Source organism: Carassius auratus, chromosome 18 (genome assembly GCF_003368295.1).
Source record: "Carassius auratus strain Wakin chromosome 18, ASM336829v1, whole genome shotgun sequence".
In the NCBI taxonomy this organism is placed as follows: domain Eukaryota; kingdom Metazoa; phylum Chordata; class Actinopteri; order Cypriniformes; family Cyprinidae; genus Carassius; species Carassius auratus.
The window spans coordinates 3,517,892-3,536,192 of NC_039260.1; the positions used below are offsets into that span (position 1 = coordinate 3,517,892).

At 37.4% G+C, this 18,301-nt stretch overlaps 3 protein-coding genes across 4 annotated transcripts; 1 reads left to right on the top strand and 2 right to left on the bottom strand.

Moving 5' to 3' along the window:
• The first annotated feature begins 1,488 nt into the window (after window positions 1–1,488).
• On the top strand, window positions 1,489–6,670 carry il12b2 (interleukin 12B 2). Of its 2 annotated transcripts, XM_026287102.1 has the most exons (8): window positions 1,489–1,610; window positions 2,173–2,254; window positions 2,546–2,794; window positions 4,096–4,207; window positions 4,305–4,468; window positions 4,951–5,114; window positions 5,443–5,568; window positions 6,288–6,670. In XM_026287102.1, the coding sequence occupies exons 2-8, from the start codon at window positions 2,173–2,175 to the stop codon at window positions 6,414–6,416; spliced, it is 1,026 nt and encodes a 341-aa protein (XP_026142887.1). In that variant the 5' UTR covers window positions 1,489–1,610; the 3' UTR covers window positions 6,417–6,670. The 2 variants fall into 2 exon arrangements, with proteins under 2 accessions (XP_026142887.1, XP_026142888.1); XM_026287103.1 differs by lacking the exon at window positions 6,288–6,670 and having other exon boundaries at window positions 5,443–5,577.
• A 10-nt stretch (window positions 6,671–6,680) lies between these two features.
• On the bottom strand, window positions 6,681–10,644 carry cfap161 (cilia and flagella associated protein 161). Its single transcript, XM_026287104.1, has 7 exons — window positions 10,457–10,644; window positions 10,276–10,365; window positions 7,981–8,219; window positions 7,816–7,897; window positions 7,572–7,730; window positions 7,411–7,484; window positions 6,681–6,921 (listed from the first exon to the last, which is right to left on the bottom strand). Exons 1-7 carry the CDS (start codon window positions 10,526–10,528, stop codon window positions 6,717–6,719), a joined length of 921 nt encoding a protein of 306 aa, XP_026142889.1. The 5' UTR covers window positions 10,529–10,644; the 3' UTR covers window positions 6,681–6,716.
• Window positions 10,645–11,791: 1,147 nt separating this feature from the next.
• minar1l (membrane integral NOTCH2 associated receptor 1-like) lies at window positions 11,792–16,685 on the bottom strand. Its single transcript, XM_026287105.1, has 3 exons — window positions 14,635–16,685; window positions 14,222–14,410; window positions 11,792–13,275 (listed from the first exon to the last, which is right to left on the bottom strand). The coding sequence occupies exons 1-3, from the start codon at window positions 16,624–16,626 to the stop codon at window positions 13,093–13,095; spliced, it is 2,364 nt and encodes a 787-aa protein (XP_026142890.1). The 5' UTR covers window positions 16,627–16,685; the 3' UTR covers window positions 11,792–13,092.
• Between the last annotated feature and the right edge of the window lie 1,616 nt (window positions 16,686–18,301).

An 18,301-nucleotide genomic window follows, 5' to 3' on the forward strand; every position in this document is an offset into this window, starting at 1 on the left:
CTACACATTTACACTGCCTCGACCACAGATATTTATCAGGTGTCTTATCTCCTTTAACTACATCTACATCAAATTTGGTTTCTGTCACACATTTATTTTAGAGGAAATTCTGACCCAATTTTTATATATGTACAATTCAGACAGACTGAGCAAAAAAGAGACTGTTCCGAATTATGTGCATTTTAACAGAATTGCAGGCAAAGCGCAAACTAACTGTTATCTATAAGACAAAAGTGTTAGCACTGTATCTGGTGCTTACAGAAACTTGCTGAACTTTACAGCTTTCTTTAATGTTTGTGACTCTCACTTCCCTATTTCTCTCACTAATAGTCTTTATATTTGCACTTGCGGTTAAAAGTCTGGTCATGTCCTGCTTGACTGATTTCGATCGATGACAGGAAAACAAAATTCTTGCAAGAAAAAAAAAAAGGCAAACACAGTTTCTTCATCTAAACCGATTAAATCTTCTCTCTTGTTCCAGTTTTAATCGAAAACAGCAATAATTAGATAGTTCAAGCTCTGAAATGCATCCCACACATGTTATTTTTCAGTTTCTTATTAGAAAAAGAATGTAAAAAATACACCAATTAACAAGGAGCGGCTAAAACCTGTCCACTCACACAATGTTTATAATCTAATAAAGCTGATAGTGTTGCGTTCTCCTTAAAATCTGCAATTTATTAAAATAAATATCTCAAAGGCAAGTGTTATTGAATATATAACAAATATAAAGTTGTTTTGAAGATACTGTAAATGCTTTGAAGATAAAAGATAACTGAATGATCAAAAAGGGATTTAATTTGACAGCTTGCATAACATATTAACATTGACATATAACATAATGATAAAAAAAATAATTATTAAATAGATTTTCTTTATCGTGACAGAATAAGTTAAAAATATTGCTTCTTAATGAAAAAAAATTCATTTTGACACTGCAATATATACTTAATATATAATATTACCAGCATAGTAAATATTATAAGGTTATAGATGTCATTTTTCCCCTCATTTTAAGGACTTTATGATTCACTTTGTTTTGTTAACCTATAGATATTATACTAAAGGGGCATGTGATCATCAGACTGCTCTGAAATTGCTAATAAATTTCACAGTTAATGACAGCGGATACAGCAAATAACACATTCAATTAAATGTGAAATATTGATGTAGAACTGAAATGGTATTTACATACATCCAGTTTGGGCTTTAACTACTGCGTCTAAGACACCTGCTCTCAAATAATCTTTATTTACTATTTACTTTCTTTAGTAGAAACAATCGTTCATTTATCCAAAGAGCCTACTATACTATACTGTTCTAAACTATAATATACTACTGTTAAAATCGCGCCATTCTAACTTGTGAAACTGGTCTAAGAGTGATGACCGAGAGCCACTCTCTTAGTAATTCAGCGTACTTTTAACACGTGTTTATTTTGAGCGCTAGGGGAACTCGTTCTGAGAATTATTCTGCAGACTTTTGCGTGTTACCCTGTGGTGGGAATGTGGGGTATAAAAGCGCGCACACAGACCCCATGAGAGGACGCAAGCCGCGCGCAATCACACTTCAGATATTTCTGCGCTGAATTTGACGGAACAGCAGCGAAGGTAAGACATGCATTACGATCTAAAACATCTACACAACCAACTCCGTTAACTTCAATCCCATCTTTAATTTTAATAAATTTTCATTTTAAGAACAGATGATATATATATCTCTCAATTTAAACTATTTAAATGAACTGCAATAACTAACTAAGTTAAAAAAGATACAAATGAAAATAAAACGTAGATAATGCCTATCCTGCCTTTATACATTCCTTTAAATTGCTATGTTAATACAAATACTGAACATCTACTGAACATGTTTTATTTTTTCATATTTGGTCCATGGCCATCTGTAAATGCCCTACTTTTAATACTGGCAATTAATAATTATTGCATATTATGACTGGTATTTTTTTACAATTAATATAGATACATTTTCAGTATAACATTATATTCACGCTACAATAATTATTAATGTTCAGTGCTACATTATTGATGTTCAACGATACATACATTTCTTTATTAATGTATTAAGCTGCTTATAATCATTTTTTTTTACATTTGCTCAGAGAAAGTGACTAATAAATCATTTACATTGCAATTTTTGTGTTTCTTTCTCCAGATGGTTTGCTTGATAAGGTTCACACTTCTCTTCTGTTTGTGCATAATGAAGATGTCTGCACTGAACTTTTTCCCTGAGAAATGTGAGTGTAGCCTACTGACCACATCATTATTTAAGCATGAGTACACACACACACACACAGTTTTTATATCATAGTGGGGAGTCCCCAGCTACTGGGTTTTTACCAAGAAAAGTATTTACTAAACATATAATATAATATAATTATTTATTTATTTTATAAATTATATTGAAGATGTTCACAAAATACAGTAGTTGACTGGTTTTACTTCCATTTCACATACATTTAGTTTCCACAAACACACACACACAGACACATTCTGGCACCCGTTCTGAATTGTTTCTCTTTATGCAGTTGAAATTGCTGAGAGACACGCATCCATTACCCTGACCTGTAGAACAGATAAAGACGAAATCACATGGAGACGAGAGGACGCAAATACCATAGAGAACATATCGCAATCAGAATTTGAAATCCTCAGTGGACGGAATTTGACCGTGATTGACCTGCAGGAAGACCTGACAGGGAATTACACCTGCTGGAGCGATTCGGGTCTTGAAGACTACACCTATCTCCTGCTCGACAAGTCTAAAGAAACTACAGGTGGGAACATCTGCCGAACATCATCTATAACGTTCCTATCAAGCAATCGCTTTTCATGGTTAGCAATAATAATTGATTAATGTTTGCCATACATTCTTACAAATAAAGGGGTGAGGGGGATGGAGGGGTTCAAAGAAATGCCATAGACAAACAATTTTTGGTTCCCCAAAGATTCGGTGAACAGTTTGTAAAAGAACCATTTTTCGTTAACTCGTTTTTTTTTCATTTATTTGCAGTGATGCCATAAAATGTTTAGTTCACCGAAGATCCTTTCAGTGAACATTTCCTGAAAGAACCATTTGGGATTGGTTTTAATAAGTTCTTCATGGAATCTAAGTCTAATCTTTGAATGTCCTTCACTAAACCACATATCTTTATGAAGAACAAGGATCTTTATTTTTAAGAGTGTATTATGGGACCATCCTCCTAAAATCCAAAAAAGGGTGTTAATCTTACAAAAATGTGGCATCCTGATATTCATTAACCATGGCCTGAGTTAGCCATCCGATATTACATTAATACATCACACATTAAAACACTGTCCACAATGTTTTAAACCACAAAACCACAGTATTTTACTAATAGCTGAATGAGAGGCTGTGTATACAGAGTTAAGAAGGGATAGCCAAATAAAATGTGTACAAATAAGCAAATGAAATCCTTCATCTAATTTTACAAAAGTCACTTCTTTAACTGCAAACTCACATTCGTTACATGCGTGATTCTCACTAATGGTGTCCTCACAGTAACAAACAGCCAACACAACTAACCATTTAATCATACATAACAAAGCTTATCAAACAAGGAGAAAATGTTTTCCACACTCTTAAACATCACAGCGATGGCTTAGAGGAACAATTTTTGGTTGTTCACAGATCCTTTAAGTGTCTAGTAAAGAACATATTTAATAATCTAACTCTTTTCCATTATAAAGAACCCTTTGTGGAATGGAAAGGTTCCATGGATGTTAAAGGTTCTTCATGGAACCACTGATGTCAGTAAAGAACTTTTATCTTGAAGATCTTTTGTTGTTGTCATCAAAGGCAGCATCCTTACAAATACTTCTGTCAGTGTGTAGAATATTGTGTTTCAGAACCTTTATTTGTTATTGCACAGATGTGATGATATCAACAATTTGAAACTAGTTTCCTTAAAAAGTGACTTCATGAAAAAGCTACCTGTTGAGTCACTGGCTGTCTAGGCCGCAAAGAGGAAGGCAGTTACTTTCGGTCAGAGAATTCAAGCTTTGTCAGTTCAGTGCCAGGCTCAGCTTTTCAGTGAATTTCTTTCTTCCTTTTCAGCTTTTAATATCAACTGCACAGCTGAGACGTTTTCCTGCACTGAAAAAATCAAATGCGCCTGGACCATAAATGATTTTACAGATGAATTTGCTTTCAGACTTCGCAATACAAGGTATCAGAAATATATACACGCCTATAGATTACATTAAGGCCAGATACATTATATTTTATCGTAGACTCAACCACGCATGCTTATTGTATCCATTTAGGGATAATGGTGACTGGGTGTCACAGCCCGTGGATGGGGTATTTTTTCTCCAACATTCCACTAATTCATACTCTGAGGAGTCCGAGCGGATGCTGATTATAGGGGAGGCGGCTTCCACGTGCTGCTATATGAAAACTGAACAAAGTTTCTACCTACGAGACATCAGTGAGTATATGGGTTAAAGGGAATTATGTCATTTACTCATCCTCAAGTTGTTCTAAACCCCATATGAGTTTCTTTCATCTGTTGACCACAAAAGATGATATCTGGAAGAATGTTGGTTGCCGTTGAGGTTGTGAAACAGTAACCATTGAACCACTGAAAAAAACAAACACACAGTGGAAGTCACTGGCTACCAGTAACTATTTGGCTACCAACATTGTTGAAAATACCTTTTTCTCAGAAGAATGAAACTCATACAGGTTTGGAACAACTTGTCAGTGAGTAAATTATGACCGAATTCTCATTTTTGGGTAATCACTTGGCTCTATTGATTGACCAAAACAAAGCTCAAATCTACACTTGGATCAGACTGTATATAAGTCATTTGCTAAGGGACCTCTAGTGGGCCCCGGCCCCCCGAGTTGAAAACCACTGGTCTAAAGCATATCATCACTGATTGAACATGTTTTCTCTGTTTATCCTAGTTAAGCCAGCGAATCCAAACATTTCAATCTGCACTATAAAAAATGAGGGGAGTGACAATCAAATCGTAGAATTAGAGGTGGAGCCTCCCTCCACCTGGCCGCAGCCCCACAGTTTCTTTCCTCTGAAGCATCAGATCGAGTATGAGATACGACACGACGGGAAGGTATGACATGCTCTTTGCACACACAAACGGTTCACCAAAAAAGGAATGAAAACCACATGCCAAACCTGTATGAATTTATTTCTTCCATGGGGAAGTTTATCATAATATTGACTTTAAATGGGGAACATGCTCCGAAGAAATTCCAAAGAAAAAACCCTAGACGTAAAATAAAAAATAAAAAATGAGTCCGCTGGGTTTGTGTGGAGAACAGACTGAAATTCAAGTCATTACTCGCTGAAAGTCATCGTTTTTATTTTAGGATGAACTGTCCCTTTTAAGAAAGCTGCTGTAATTAATTCTCTTGTTTCCTGCTTCTTTATCTTCTCAGCTGAAGACTAAAGAATGGGAAGAGGGGTCAAAGTTCAAAGTCCGGGGTTCCATCACAAAACTAAGGGGCCGCTGCAGAGACCTGCTGCTCCTCTCTCAGTGGAGCGAGTGGAGCGAGTGGAAAAACGTAAACTAGAAATTTAAACCTCCCTTTATTTATATCTCCTGTCCCATTTTTCAAACCCTTATTTATTCTTTATTTATGTGTTGATGTGTATGAATAATCATGTCGTTGGTTACATATGTTATGTGCTGATTGTTTGTACCATGTCTGTGTCCTATTAAAAACCTTAGCTCCTCTGCTCTGTCTCTCGATTCCTTCAGATTAAGCAATATCCCAGTTGTGATTCACTGGCCTTACAGTGAAATGCTGATTTTTGTGCAAACACGTCGAAATCACTTTGCAATTATGTTGGCAGCATGATTATAGAGGAACAACTCTATAACTCACAATTAACATGCAATTACAATGAATATTTATTGCAGATGTACATTACCGTTTAAAAAGCTTGGGGTCTGAAAAAAAAGGCTTTTTTTATGTTTCTGAATTATTTATTTGTTTGATCAAAAATATAAGATAAAAACGTAATTTTGTGAAATATTATTACAATTTGAAATAACTATTCTATTTTAATACAGAAATGTATGAATGTTATTTATTCCTGGTGGAAAAAATGTCTTTACCTATCAGTGATCAATTTACTGCATCCTTGCTGAGCAAAAGTATTCATTTCACTCATCTCGCTGATCCCAAGCTTTTGAACGGTAGTGTATATATGGGAAAGAAGCTCAGATATCTGTGTATGGTTATGACAGAATGCACATGATTTCTTGTTCTCTGTATAGGTGACCGATGGGGGAAAAGGAGGCCGTAGCAAAGGACAAAGAAAGAAACCAAGAAACAAGAAGAAAAATAAAATTAATAAGAAAACAAAGCAAAGAAATAAAAATAAAAAACAACAACATCTGAATTGAGCAATTTGTAAAAGCATTTGATGCAGATTGAAACATTGTAAACAGACTGTGAATGTGTGTATAAACACTAATGCTGAGCTGAGCAGGTTTCTGAATCTTTTAGTCAACCGAAGGAGGCAGAAGTGAGGACAGAGGGGACGCTGCCTCCTTTTGGGAGCTTTATGGAATTATCTTAACTTTTCGTACAAGACAACTCAACAGATCTATAACAGTGAATTTTTTTAAGAAATAAAATATTGTATTTGCAAAAAAAATTTATTGGTGTGATTTTTATTTCCTTTTATCATCTTTTATCATTTTTTAACTGCACTCTTTTACTTGCATGTCCTCTTGGTTTTCTCTCTGCTCATCTGTTATGTCTGAGTCTTGTTGCGGGGGCATCAGGCTCTGATTCTGATTGGCTGGATGAGCCATGAAAAATAGCCAGTGGTTATTGTCCCGCTCAGCTTTATGAGAATCCAAGAAGGTGTGAGCAGAGAGTTCATACTCTTTACCAAAAGGAGTCCTAAACACACACACACACACAAAAAAAAGAATAAGCACTAGCAATTATTCTACACAGAATTAAACAATAAACTACGCAGACCTCTTCTTTAGCTCAAGCAGGTATTTTGCTATATAAAATATTAAACATTATAAAATATGATTTTTTAAATATATATTAATATATGTAAAGTTCTAAAATTAGATTTAAAATAAAATAAAAATACAGAATACCTAAAATTATAAATAAAAATATAGACATATTACATCAATAATAGAAAAATAATATAATATATAATAAAAATATATAATACAAAATGTCCATATATATATATATATATATATATATATATATATATATATATATATATATATATATATATGTTATGTATATATGTATATATATGTTATTCATTAGGAACTGATTAACTGGTGTTTGTAATATTTACAGGTAGCTGTTCCCAGCTCACTTTAAATGATTCACTTACTCTTAAAATATTAAATATATTACCATAGGATGTGATTGCCTAGAGCAGCCAGACATTGATTGGTCTTACAGTGGGAAATCAAAACCTTGCTGTTAACCTGCCAAAACAAATCACCCACTCCACATTATTAAGTTAAGTAATAACAACAAGTACACCTGAAAAAGATTTAGATGAAAGTGTGAACCTGAACAGGGTATCCTTCATTTTCAAGCCTTTCTTGGGGGTCAAAGTAAATCACCTTCCACCAGCACAGGAAATCAAACTCCTCTACTAGGCTCAGCTCCTGTAGTCGAGACTTCTTAGCACACTTCAGAAATGTTCTGTGATCACTGGCGAGGAATAGCTAGGAGGAATCCAACAGACTGCATGCTGAGACATGGGAACTCAGTAATTACATAAAACTGTATACATGCCGTATGCTGGTTTACCTCTCCAGCAAAGCCTGCGGTCGTTCTCAGGGCAAAGCTTTGATCGTATCTGAGCACCTCTTCATCTGAGGTCCCATCAACACTGAATCACAGACCACAGATGATAAAACAGATCAGCCACTGTGTGTGTGCAATTGAGCGAGTTTGAAAGTGCATGTGCAATACCTTGTAATGATAAAGGCGTTTCTAACACAAGGGGTCATGCTGTGGGCTCCGCCTACTTGGAGGGGCCCGAGAAGGTGGGGGACTGAATTTGTGTCAGACTGTGATGTGATATTACTGCTGTCGGCAATGATGCTCAGGACACAGGAGCCACGCTGCACGTGCTCTCCACCTCCAGAGTTCACCAGCATGACCGTGTCTCCGAAGTGCAAAAAGCCATCCTGCGACACTGATAGACTCACCTAAACAAAAAAACTGAATCAGTCTCACATGCAGAAAACTCAAAAACATTTTTGAGCAACACAGCACCACATAAGTTGTAAATAAAACAAAGATTATTGGGGGGATGTTGATCAACATGCATTCCCAAATCCCACATGCCAAAACCTTATTTTTTAAATCGATCATTAATCATTATGGAATGAGGCTTATGATATGAGAATACACTACAAACAAATTTAGTGAATTTGAGCAGTTTAAGTGGGTGTTATATAAGAAGTAATAAAAGTGTCCCTCACAGGTCATTTTGACCCGGTCATAGAATGGAGAGAAAAAAAAAGCATTTTTTATTTTTATTTATTTGATTTTTTTACTACACAAAATCTGAAACAATCCAGAAAAGATTCATACACAAACGAAAGGCTGACACTGCAGAATGTCCCCAATGCACAAAACCTCACATACCCACACACACAGGCACACACACTCCCACTGAAACACATAATTGCATGTATAATGTTTCCCTTGGGAAATGACTGTCATTTTTATTTTTGGGAGATTTTTTAAATGTATTTTTAAATTATATTTATAACATATGTCTGGATTACATTCAGTATCAATTAATTATTATTTTTATGTATCTGAAAGCATAATGATAAAAGCTTAATGAAGCCTCATGTTGGTGTCGTTTTAAAGGGGTCATATGATGTTGCTAGAAAAGAACATTCTTTTGTGTATTTGTTGTAATGAATTGTGTTTATGCGGTTTGTACACATTATTTTCCACATACTGTACATTATTGTTCCTCCTCTATGCCCCGCCTTTCTGAAACGCTTTTTACAAAGCACATCGTTCTGAAAAGCGAGGTGTGCTCTGATTGGTCAGCTATCCAATGCATTATGATTGGCCGAATACCTAAAGTGTGTGAGGGAAATGTTACGCCCCTTAAAATACTGTGATGCCCTCTCGCGGCACAATGAGATAAAACCCATTACAAACGAGACATTTGTTTCATCCACTGGGGACATAATTACTTATTATAATGACTTATACTGTCTTTTTATGCGTACGTTGCTTCGCGCGCCATAAACATAAAACCATGTCTGCATTTATGATCTGAGTAACAACAAACAACTATCACTGCCCTACACTGCTCAAAACTTTGAAAAAGTATGAATCACCAACAGCATATACTTTAAATATGAAAACGTACTTACAGGCTGTGAGTCAGCATTATTTCTCAGAACAACGGCATTGTAGGCTACTCTCCCATAAAACAGTACTTGTTCTCTGTACACTTCTGAATATTTGGGTTGAACTGTTCTGGAACAGTGTCGTAAATAAAATGTGACCACTGATTTCTAGTTGTGTCCTGTTTTGGAAGGACAAACAAAGTAGATTCGCTTTTACAACGAAACACACAGCGCCTCCACAACATGACAGGAGCGGCAACAATACTACAGAAAGAATAAAAGTTACACTTCTTTCTTTGCGTGAACATTTGGGCGGCTTTATACAAATCTTCCCACGCAGTGACATAGACATGTGCGGTGTGTTTAAATAGGGCGTTTTAGGAAGGCGTGGACGAGTCTTAACTTTTATTAAGAATATCTCTTTCGGTTTGAGACTTTAGAGATCTTATCTATTCACAAACAGCTTGTGACACTCCGAAGAGAAAGGAATACTTGAAATCGCAGCATATGACCCTTTTAAAGATTTCACTTGTTTGGCTAATTCAAGAATCTCCATAGGATACTGTAGGCCCCTCTATTGGCTGTAACATAAATTGCTATTTTATGTCATATTTCCCCCTCCAGATGGCATCAGAGAAACTCAGTGACCTAGGTCCTGATGGATCATCATGTTTAAAGTATAAATATGCAGAAATTGTCTTTGTCTTTTCATTTTTTTTTCAAACAAATGTACAAAAATATGCTAATTTTCATAAAAATATCCAGAATTTAATGTGAATAAAATAAAAATTACAAAAAAAAACCTACACACACACACACACACACACACACACACATATATATATATATATATATATATATATATATATAAGCTTTCTGGACTTACTGGTTTCAGGATGTTTTGTCTCAGATCTCCTTCTTTCTGAACAGTGAGTTCTCCTCTGTCTTTTTGTAGGATGAAGTTCTGGAGAGTTTCCTGCAGATACAGTGTTCATTACTCACTTGTTCTCTTGCTTCTCTGTCTGGACTTCACAGCAACAAACATGAGATGTGCTAAAACAACAAACCTCTTCTAAAGTTACGTCTTCTTTCCAGTTGCCCACACGAACGCGTGGATTATAGGTCCGCACATGAGCCATTTAACAGCCGCCGTAAAACCAGGCAGACAGATAATTGGGAAAAATATAATGTATAACGCAAAAGGAAACTAAACGCGACTACTGCAGCCTACAGGCAAGACGTGTTACTATGGATACGTAACAACACTGGTGTGCTACCGAGCTTGCTTGTGTTACGTGTCCAAGGTAACAAGTTCGTCTTTTTGCCGCCAGTTAGATTTTTCACAATCATTTTAAAATTAACTTTTTATTTTCCTGAAAAAAAAGTCTTAAAACTCTAAATGAATTTTAAATTAACATTTAATTAGGCTATATATTAAGTTGATTTGAACCCTTTAATTTGTTGTAATTATATTTTAAATTCAGTAAATTAAAATAATACTTTTAATCATTTTAACTACAAATTAATTATTTTAAATACATATTTTTAGTAATACCTCCCATTTTTAATGTAACATTTAATCTCCATTTAAAAATACAATACTGGCGTCCTGCAGTAATACATCAACCAATTTTGTCTTCATATTAATTTACGAATTGTAATTTATTAAGGTTACTAAGAGTTGACTGGCTTATAAAACAATCTCAGTGTTCACTGTTGTTCCCAAGGTATATGGCATTGAGGCACTTATCTTCAATAAAAACAACTGGAAATGTATAGACATAATAGGCTGAAATTATAGAAATGTCTTGATTAAATAAACACCTTGACATCAGTCAAACACACACAAATTAGCATTAATTAAATGAGAAATGATCTCATCATTCAACAATCATCATTCAATAATTCTCTTCATATTCATATCATATATCATTTTCTAATTAAATTACCTCACTCCTCAAAGTTTAATTTTGTTTCAAGTTTCACAATCTCTATAATGAATTTTGCAGCATTATCAAATATAAAGCCAAATCACTTTCGCAATCCTGTATGTATGCAGAGAGAAAAGGGCAGTGGAGATTTTAGATCAAGTACATTAGAAGGAAGCCTCATGTGAGCTTGAGAGATATGTGTGTAAGTGCAGTTAAGTGCTTTCACATCAATAACGGAACTGACGGATCATAAATAGATAATACACGTTTATGAGAGCTCTGAAATATTAAAACTGCATTGGGAAAAGCAACAAGCAGTATGCAAAAGCATTTAAGATATTATTAAAGAAAACCTCTCACTCCAACCACTGTCATGATCCACCTGCTTCCTATGCAACTTCCTGCTTGTTTAACTGGTGGAAAAAATGACACACAAGACACAGTACCATTGAATAACCAAAACCAGCTTTATGAAAAGACAAAGGTGCCCTGAAAAAGGAAAAATCCCAATCCAGAAATGCATAAGTTCATACAGTCATGGAATGAAAAACAAGAATGATTCTGAAGAGAAATGCAGACTATTTCTACAAGAAGAACACAAAGATATCAATCAAAATCATGTCAAAAGTCAAAACTTTTCCCACATAGCCTCCTTAAAATAGGACATCTCATTCAATTGTCATCACATTACAGTTTTCAGCTGTTGAAAGCATTGTCAAGGCTTATTATGCATTTGCTAAGTTGGTCTGAGCGGCTGTCTGCACTTTGCTTGTTTTTGTAGGTGATTGCTTACTGGCCTGTGATACCAAATCTGATCATTTAGAAAAGTGATTGATTGAGGTATCATTCCCTCTCTAGTGTGTAGCGCAAGATGAATTACAATAGCGATCTCAGATCAAACTGCATGATAAAATCCCATCAGTTCCAATGGGAAACCCTTTTACCTGAGCAAATCACTCATTAATCAGCTGCAGCAGACAGAAGTAGGACTCAGTGAGCTCCAGGCTCAATAAAAGAGGACAAACGCTCCTTCCTCTCGGCCTCTCCCCTCCCTCCCTCACTCAGTCCCATCACAGCCCATTAAAACTTTAGTGTGCTTTTGTTCAGCAAATTGAAAATGTGTGCCGGTATTGATCCACCATCATGCATCCATTCTGGATCTCTGGAGGCTTGTTTTCCTTTTCTTTTAAGCTTTTGTGAGGCAGGATGTTATGTTTTGGAGCACTATTTTGGTAGTGATCGAGTTCACCACAAATTCAGGTTAGTAGTAAAGAATATGGATCAAACGAAAACACGTACGGGGACATTTAGCAGATCTAAAGGGCAGTTGCATGTAAATTTGCAACTAATAATGGATTTTCCAAACATTTAAATGGAATGCAAGAATGTGGAAAGCATGTGCCGCTGTGTGAGCAAGTGGCTGCCGTCTCAGGTTTCAGCAGAATTACATTAGACTAATGGGAACTCCCCAATGTCCGTCAACAAAGAGGGCATACCGGAACGTCCGCGAGCCATGAAGTGCAGAATAAGCGTTTAACTGAAAACCTGCTTAAATTCAAACAACACTAAAGGTAGGGAAACTCCAAAAAGACCCAGGTTTCAGGAAATGCAGTCTATTTTGCATAGGTTTTACACTGGGACAGTCTGCCATGCTTCTTGAATTAAGTTTATGAAGAATTCATGCGTTCATTAAAATCTAGATAACCTTATCTAATAAACACATACTGTACCATTCAATGTAGCCTCAGGCGTGTCATGTGACTGTATGTACATTACACGGTGCTGACTGGAATGACGATGATGAGGATGAGGATGATGGTGGCAGTGATGCTGAGGGCAGCGATGCGGTACGCTTGGTTCCTGTTACAACGGATGTACGAATGCGAACGCCGCAGGAGCGTGTCGGAAGCTGGTGTGTAAATTTCATCCGTCCAGAACTCCGAAGACTCAGGGGCCTGCAAAATGTATATAAAAAATAGTTGAGTACTGTAAGTGCCGGTTTATCTGCATTAATATACACTTTGCACAGTTTCATCATCTGTTTTCTTTCATGTTCTGTTAAGATTGATTTAATGATTAGGTTGCCAAAGAGCCCAATGATGTTTACGTAAAAACAATAATGAACATTTTAAAAATAACCATTATTATTCCAGATTAAAGAAATAGTTCACCCAAACATGAAAATTGGCTGAAAATGTACACCTTCAGCCAATCCAAGATTAGAGTATGTTTCTTCATCAGAACAGATTTGGAGAAATGTAGCATTACATCACTTGTTCACTAATGGATCCTCTGCATTGAATGGGTGCCGTCAGAATGAGAGTCCAAACAGCTGATAAAAACATCGTAATAATCCACACCACTCCAGTCCATCTGATAACATCTTTTAAAGTCAACTGTTGCTTCTAATCAACCCCCCCCCCTCCCCCCCCAAAAAAAGAATAACATACCATATTGTCCTTTTACGCCAAAATCCACCAACATATAATTTTTAGAATGGTTTACTCTTGTAATTGGTGCTTAATCTGTGCATATTTCTCTCCTGATTCAGCTTTATTATGGATAGAGGACTCTATTTGAATGTAATAATGTCTTGAATGATTTGATTACTAAATGTCATGTGGATTACTTTTGTGGATTTTATAATGTTTTTATTAGGCTCTTGATCAGGTGAACTGTTCCTTTTACACAGATTTATAAAACATGTTATAGAAACCTCATCAAAACCTAAGCGCTTTAGAAAACTATATTGCCATTCAATATATATATATTTTTTCTAGTTTAGTTCAGTTTGTCCCCAGCAAGAATACACTGTAGAAAAATATAGATTCATGAAGTGAAAATGTTTTCACTAAAAAGAAAACATAACACAAATGAAAACATTACATTTGGAGGTGTCACCTGAAGATCCAGCGGTGTTAAGTCTGATTGGCTCCAGGTCACTTTGGGGCGTTCAGTCACATGCTGGGTAATGCTATGGACAGATGTGCGGCGTGGTGCATTGTGGGTCTCAGGTGGCATAAGGTGAAAGCCCATCACTTCCTGCACAACAGAGCCCTCTCTTTTATGTACTCCACCTAAATGATCCGACTGAGAAGCCAGACAAGGTTTATTTTATCTGCACATATACATAAGGTCCAAATGAGACTACTAGTAAAAATGCATGTATGTTCTAATTCTGAATACTACATTAATGCAATATTATTATTTTATTGCATCAAAACCCTTCCTAGGTGTACAAAATGATGGATGCCATGAATCATTCATATATATATATATATATATATATATATATATATATATTATCCTGTTACCTTAACAGACTGTATGTGTGGCTCCTTGCTGAAGCTGATGCTCCACTCTCTGGGGGCTTCTGATCCGCTGCTCTCTGTGTGGCTCCTGGATGTCCTGCGCACAAACAGCCGTCTGCGTTTCGCTGCTGCCTCGTTGACGCCCTCTGCCACTAAATTGGTCCTCGGGGAGCCCTGCTGTTGCTGCAGGCTAGGCCTTGGTGTGAGCTGTGGCTGTATGTGCATTTGATGTATGTGTGGGCATGCAACCTGCTCCCGCTCTTCCAGACGGTTCAGCGTGGAGAGCACGAGGCCCAGCTGCTCACGTAGCTCTGCGATCGGCTCTAGCTGCTGCTCCAGCTCCGTGACTCGTTGGAGCAGGCGCCCCACGCCCCATCTAACGCCCTCCTCTGGTGCCTCCAAGGAGTGAAACAACCTCCTTAACTTTCCCAAACGTTCACGCCTCTCTGGAAGCCCGGCTCCGCCCCCTTCTTGGGCCCCGCCTCCTTCCCCTGGCAGCACTGCCATGGAGCCACACATGCTAATGTCGTCTAGGAAACGGAATATGGCGCTGATGTCATCCTCGCCAATGTCAGGGTTGTCGATGGAGAGTTTATCGGCAAGCATGAGGCTTCGTAAAGCGCGCCGATCTGCAGGCTCCGTTTGGGTGCCTATGCTAACCATGCCATCAATGCTCGGTGACCAATCGTACCATGCGTCTAAACTCATGCCGCTCAGCCGCTTGAAGGTATCCCGCACCGAATTGACGATGCGAGGATCAAAACCTGGAACGTCAAAGCTTGATCCGTCGAAGCTAAGTTTAACAGATCCTGGCTTTCGTAATCCAGACTTCTCTAAGACAGACCGCTCTGATCTGGGTTTCTGCAACCTCGTCGTTTCCTGCTCAAGGCTTTCGTCCGCCGTCCTGCTGTCGATGTCCAAGCTGTGACTTTTGATTTGAAGAGCAGGGGTTTGGTGCTTTTGGCTGGAGATCGAAGGGCCGAAGTAGGTGGACGTCTGGAGCTCGTCCAAACTCTCGTGCTTCGCCTGACGCCACTGAGTCTGAGGGTCGTAGGGGTTTGCGGCATCATCGTAGGATTGAGTGTCGGCCACGTGTGCATCCAGTTCAGGTACCTTCAAATGAGTGTACGAATAGTCTTGCGCATGCGATGCTGGGTTGTAGTAGTCGTTTGAGTATGCTGTGGCGTCTGGATAGGGGTTCTTTTGGGAAGCGTATATCAAGTCCTCACTATCTGATCTTGGTCCATCTGGGCTTTGGCCCTGGGTCCATTGGCCGTCACTTTCCACGGATATGAGTGGAATTTTGTGGAGCCCCTTTTTAAAGGCACTCCTCTTCTGGGAGCTTGAATGAGCGACGCGGGTTTCCTGATTGGTCGCCGGTGGCTTGCCAGTCTCCTGATCATCCACGTCAATGGAAATCTCCCCAGAATGTGATTTCTGCATGCTGTCCCGGTTGTGCATGTGTGAGTGGGGATGAGCGACCAACGCAGAGGTGATCTGAGCATGTGAAGCCTCTGTGTTATGACTGAATGCTTCACAAGGCAGGTTCTCATATTTACAGTCCTCAGAGGCGGTGCCTCCTCCTGTGACGGGTAAGACGGCCGGCCAGTCGTAACGCACAAATCCCTTCCCACAGACCTGACAGGGCGTCAAAGACTGAAGGTTCTGAGTGTATGTAGGAGCCATCCGGGTGTGCATGAGCAGGTTGAACAGGGAGACGACATCAGCGGCCGCCGAAAGCCGGTTGCTGCAGGGTGGGTGAAGTCGCTCTCGGAAAAGGGTGGCAGGGAAACAGGGGTCTCTACAGGCGGTGGAGTATAAGAGACTCCGTAAATCTAAAAGCGGCTGCAGGCTGAAGTGTCCACTCAGATAGACACAAATATCTGCATACGTTACGCTTCCACGGCATGCACCTAACACCTCCAGGATCTCCAACAATACAAGGGGGTCTTCAGGGTTTTCAGCCATTTGCACCAGATTTGAGCTTGTACTCATGTACACTACAGAAATTCAAGCGTACTGTCCTTTGCTTTCCCCTTTTCCTCAAAGGCACATGCAGCTCTGCAAAGGAGAGCACAGCTGTAAAATCAGGTCAGCCAGAGAAGGATTTCCACAAAAATTAAATTACATATAAATCCTATGCAAGTTAAAACAGTCCAACAAAGGAAAGTGCAATAAAAAATCAAGCGGTTACCTCTTGCCACTGGGATATGATGCTGAGAACAAATCTATTCATTGCTGACCTTATTCAAAGCCTTAATATAGCCACAGATCAGAGCATTTGAAAAGAGCAGAAACCATTAGTGATGGTGTGAAATCATCTAGCTCCGGTGATCAGGGTCCCACCTGAAAGACACTGGTAGGTAAAGCAGTAGTCAGTGGTCAGGCGGCGGTCAATCCTACGGTTAGTGCAAAAATGCAGGTCATGTGGGGTCTCAAGGGATGCCATGAATCCCGGTTCTCATCCCTCACGAGCTGATCAAAACCCCCCACACTTGAGAAACAGGATGGATAGTTTCTATCTGCTTCTACTCCATGTGTGACAGGAGTGTTGCATCCTCTAGTTGGTGTGTTTGCACACGGAGCTGCTGTGGTGAAAGTCACGCATGCTTTAATGACTGTTCTAATGCAGGATAATAAACATAGAACTGAAGAAATGTATTATAATGTACAGAGAAATGCATCGAAAAAACTCAATTGTAACCCCTATAAATGTATTAAACAATATTACAATAAAATGTAATACATTTTAACAAAAACATATATTTTTTTAAATAAAAATATTTATTTTAATATGTATATATTATACATTAGTTAATAAAAGAAAATGAATCATTCAATAAATTATAAGTAACATTGGCAAAATGTACTAAGTAATGTATCCATACTTTTATTTATTTATACATTTCTCTGCATTTAATAACTTTTTTTTATTGGTCAAGTCATTTAATAGTTAATATAAAAATATACCTGCATTTAATTGCTTTGAGATATCTATTTATATATTTGTATATTAAATAATGTTAAAATGCACACCAGTGAATTACATATTAAATCATTTAAAAAAGTCAATCATATACTGTATATTGAAGAGTAATGTATTGAATTGTATGAATTTTATGCACAAGCCTCAATTAAAAACATGCATTTAAAATATTGAGACAAGATTTAATATATTGATATATTTTTTTAGAGATTTAAATACTTTTAAGCATATGACATTTCATTACCACTCAGTCAATAAGATTCATCAGTTAACATTAGTTAACTACTTTAGCTAACATGTTAGTATGAACAATACTTCTACAGCATTTATTCATCTTAGTTAATTTCTGCATTTACTAATGCATTATTAAAATCATAAGTTGTGTTTGTTAACATAAGTAATGCACTGTGAACTAACCTGAACAAACGATGAACAACTGTATTTTTATAAACATTAACGAATATTAATAAATAGTGTAATAAATGTATTGTTCATTGTTCGTTCATGTTAGTTAATACATTTACTACTGTTAACAAATGACACCTTAATGTAAAGAGAAACCAACATTTCTTGAGTAAAATCTTTGGAAATAAGATGAAAATAGAAGCCCACCTGTACCATCTGATTTGTCCTGATGCACACACTGTCTTAATTTGCATCCAAACAAAAGTGAAGTCAAACAGC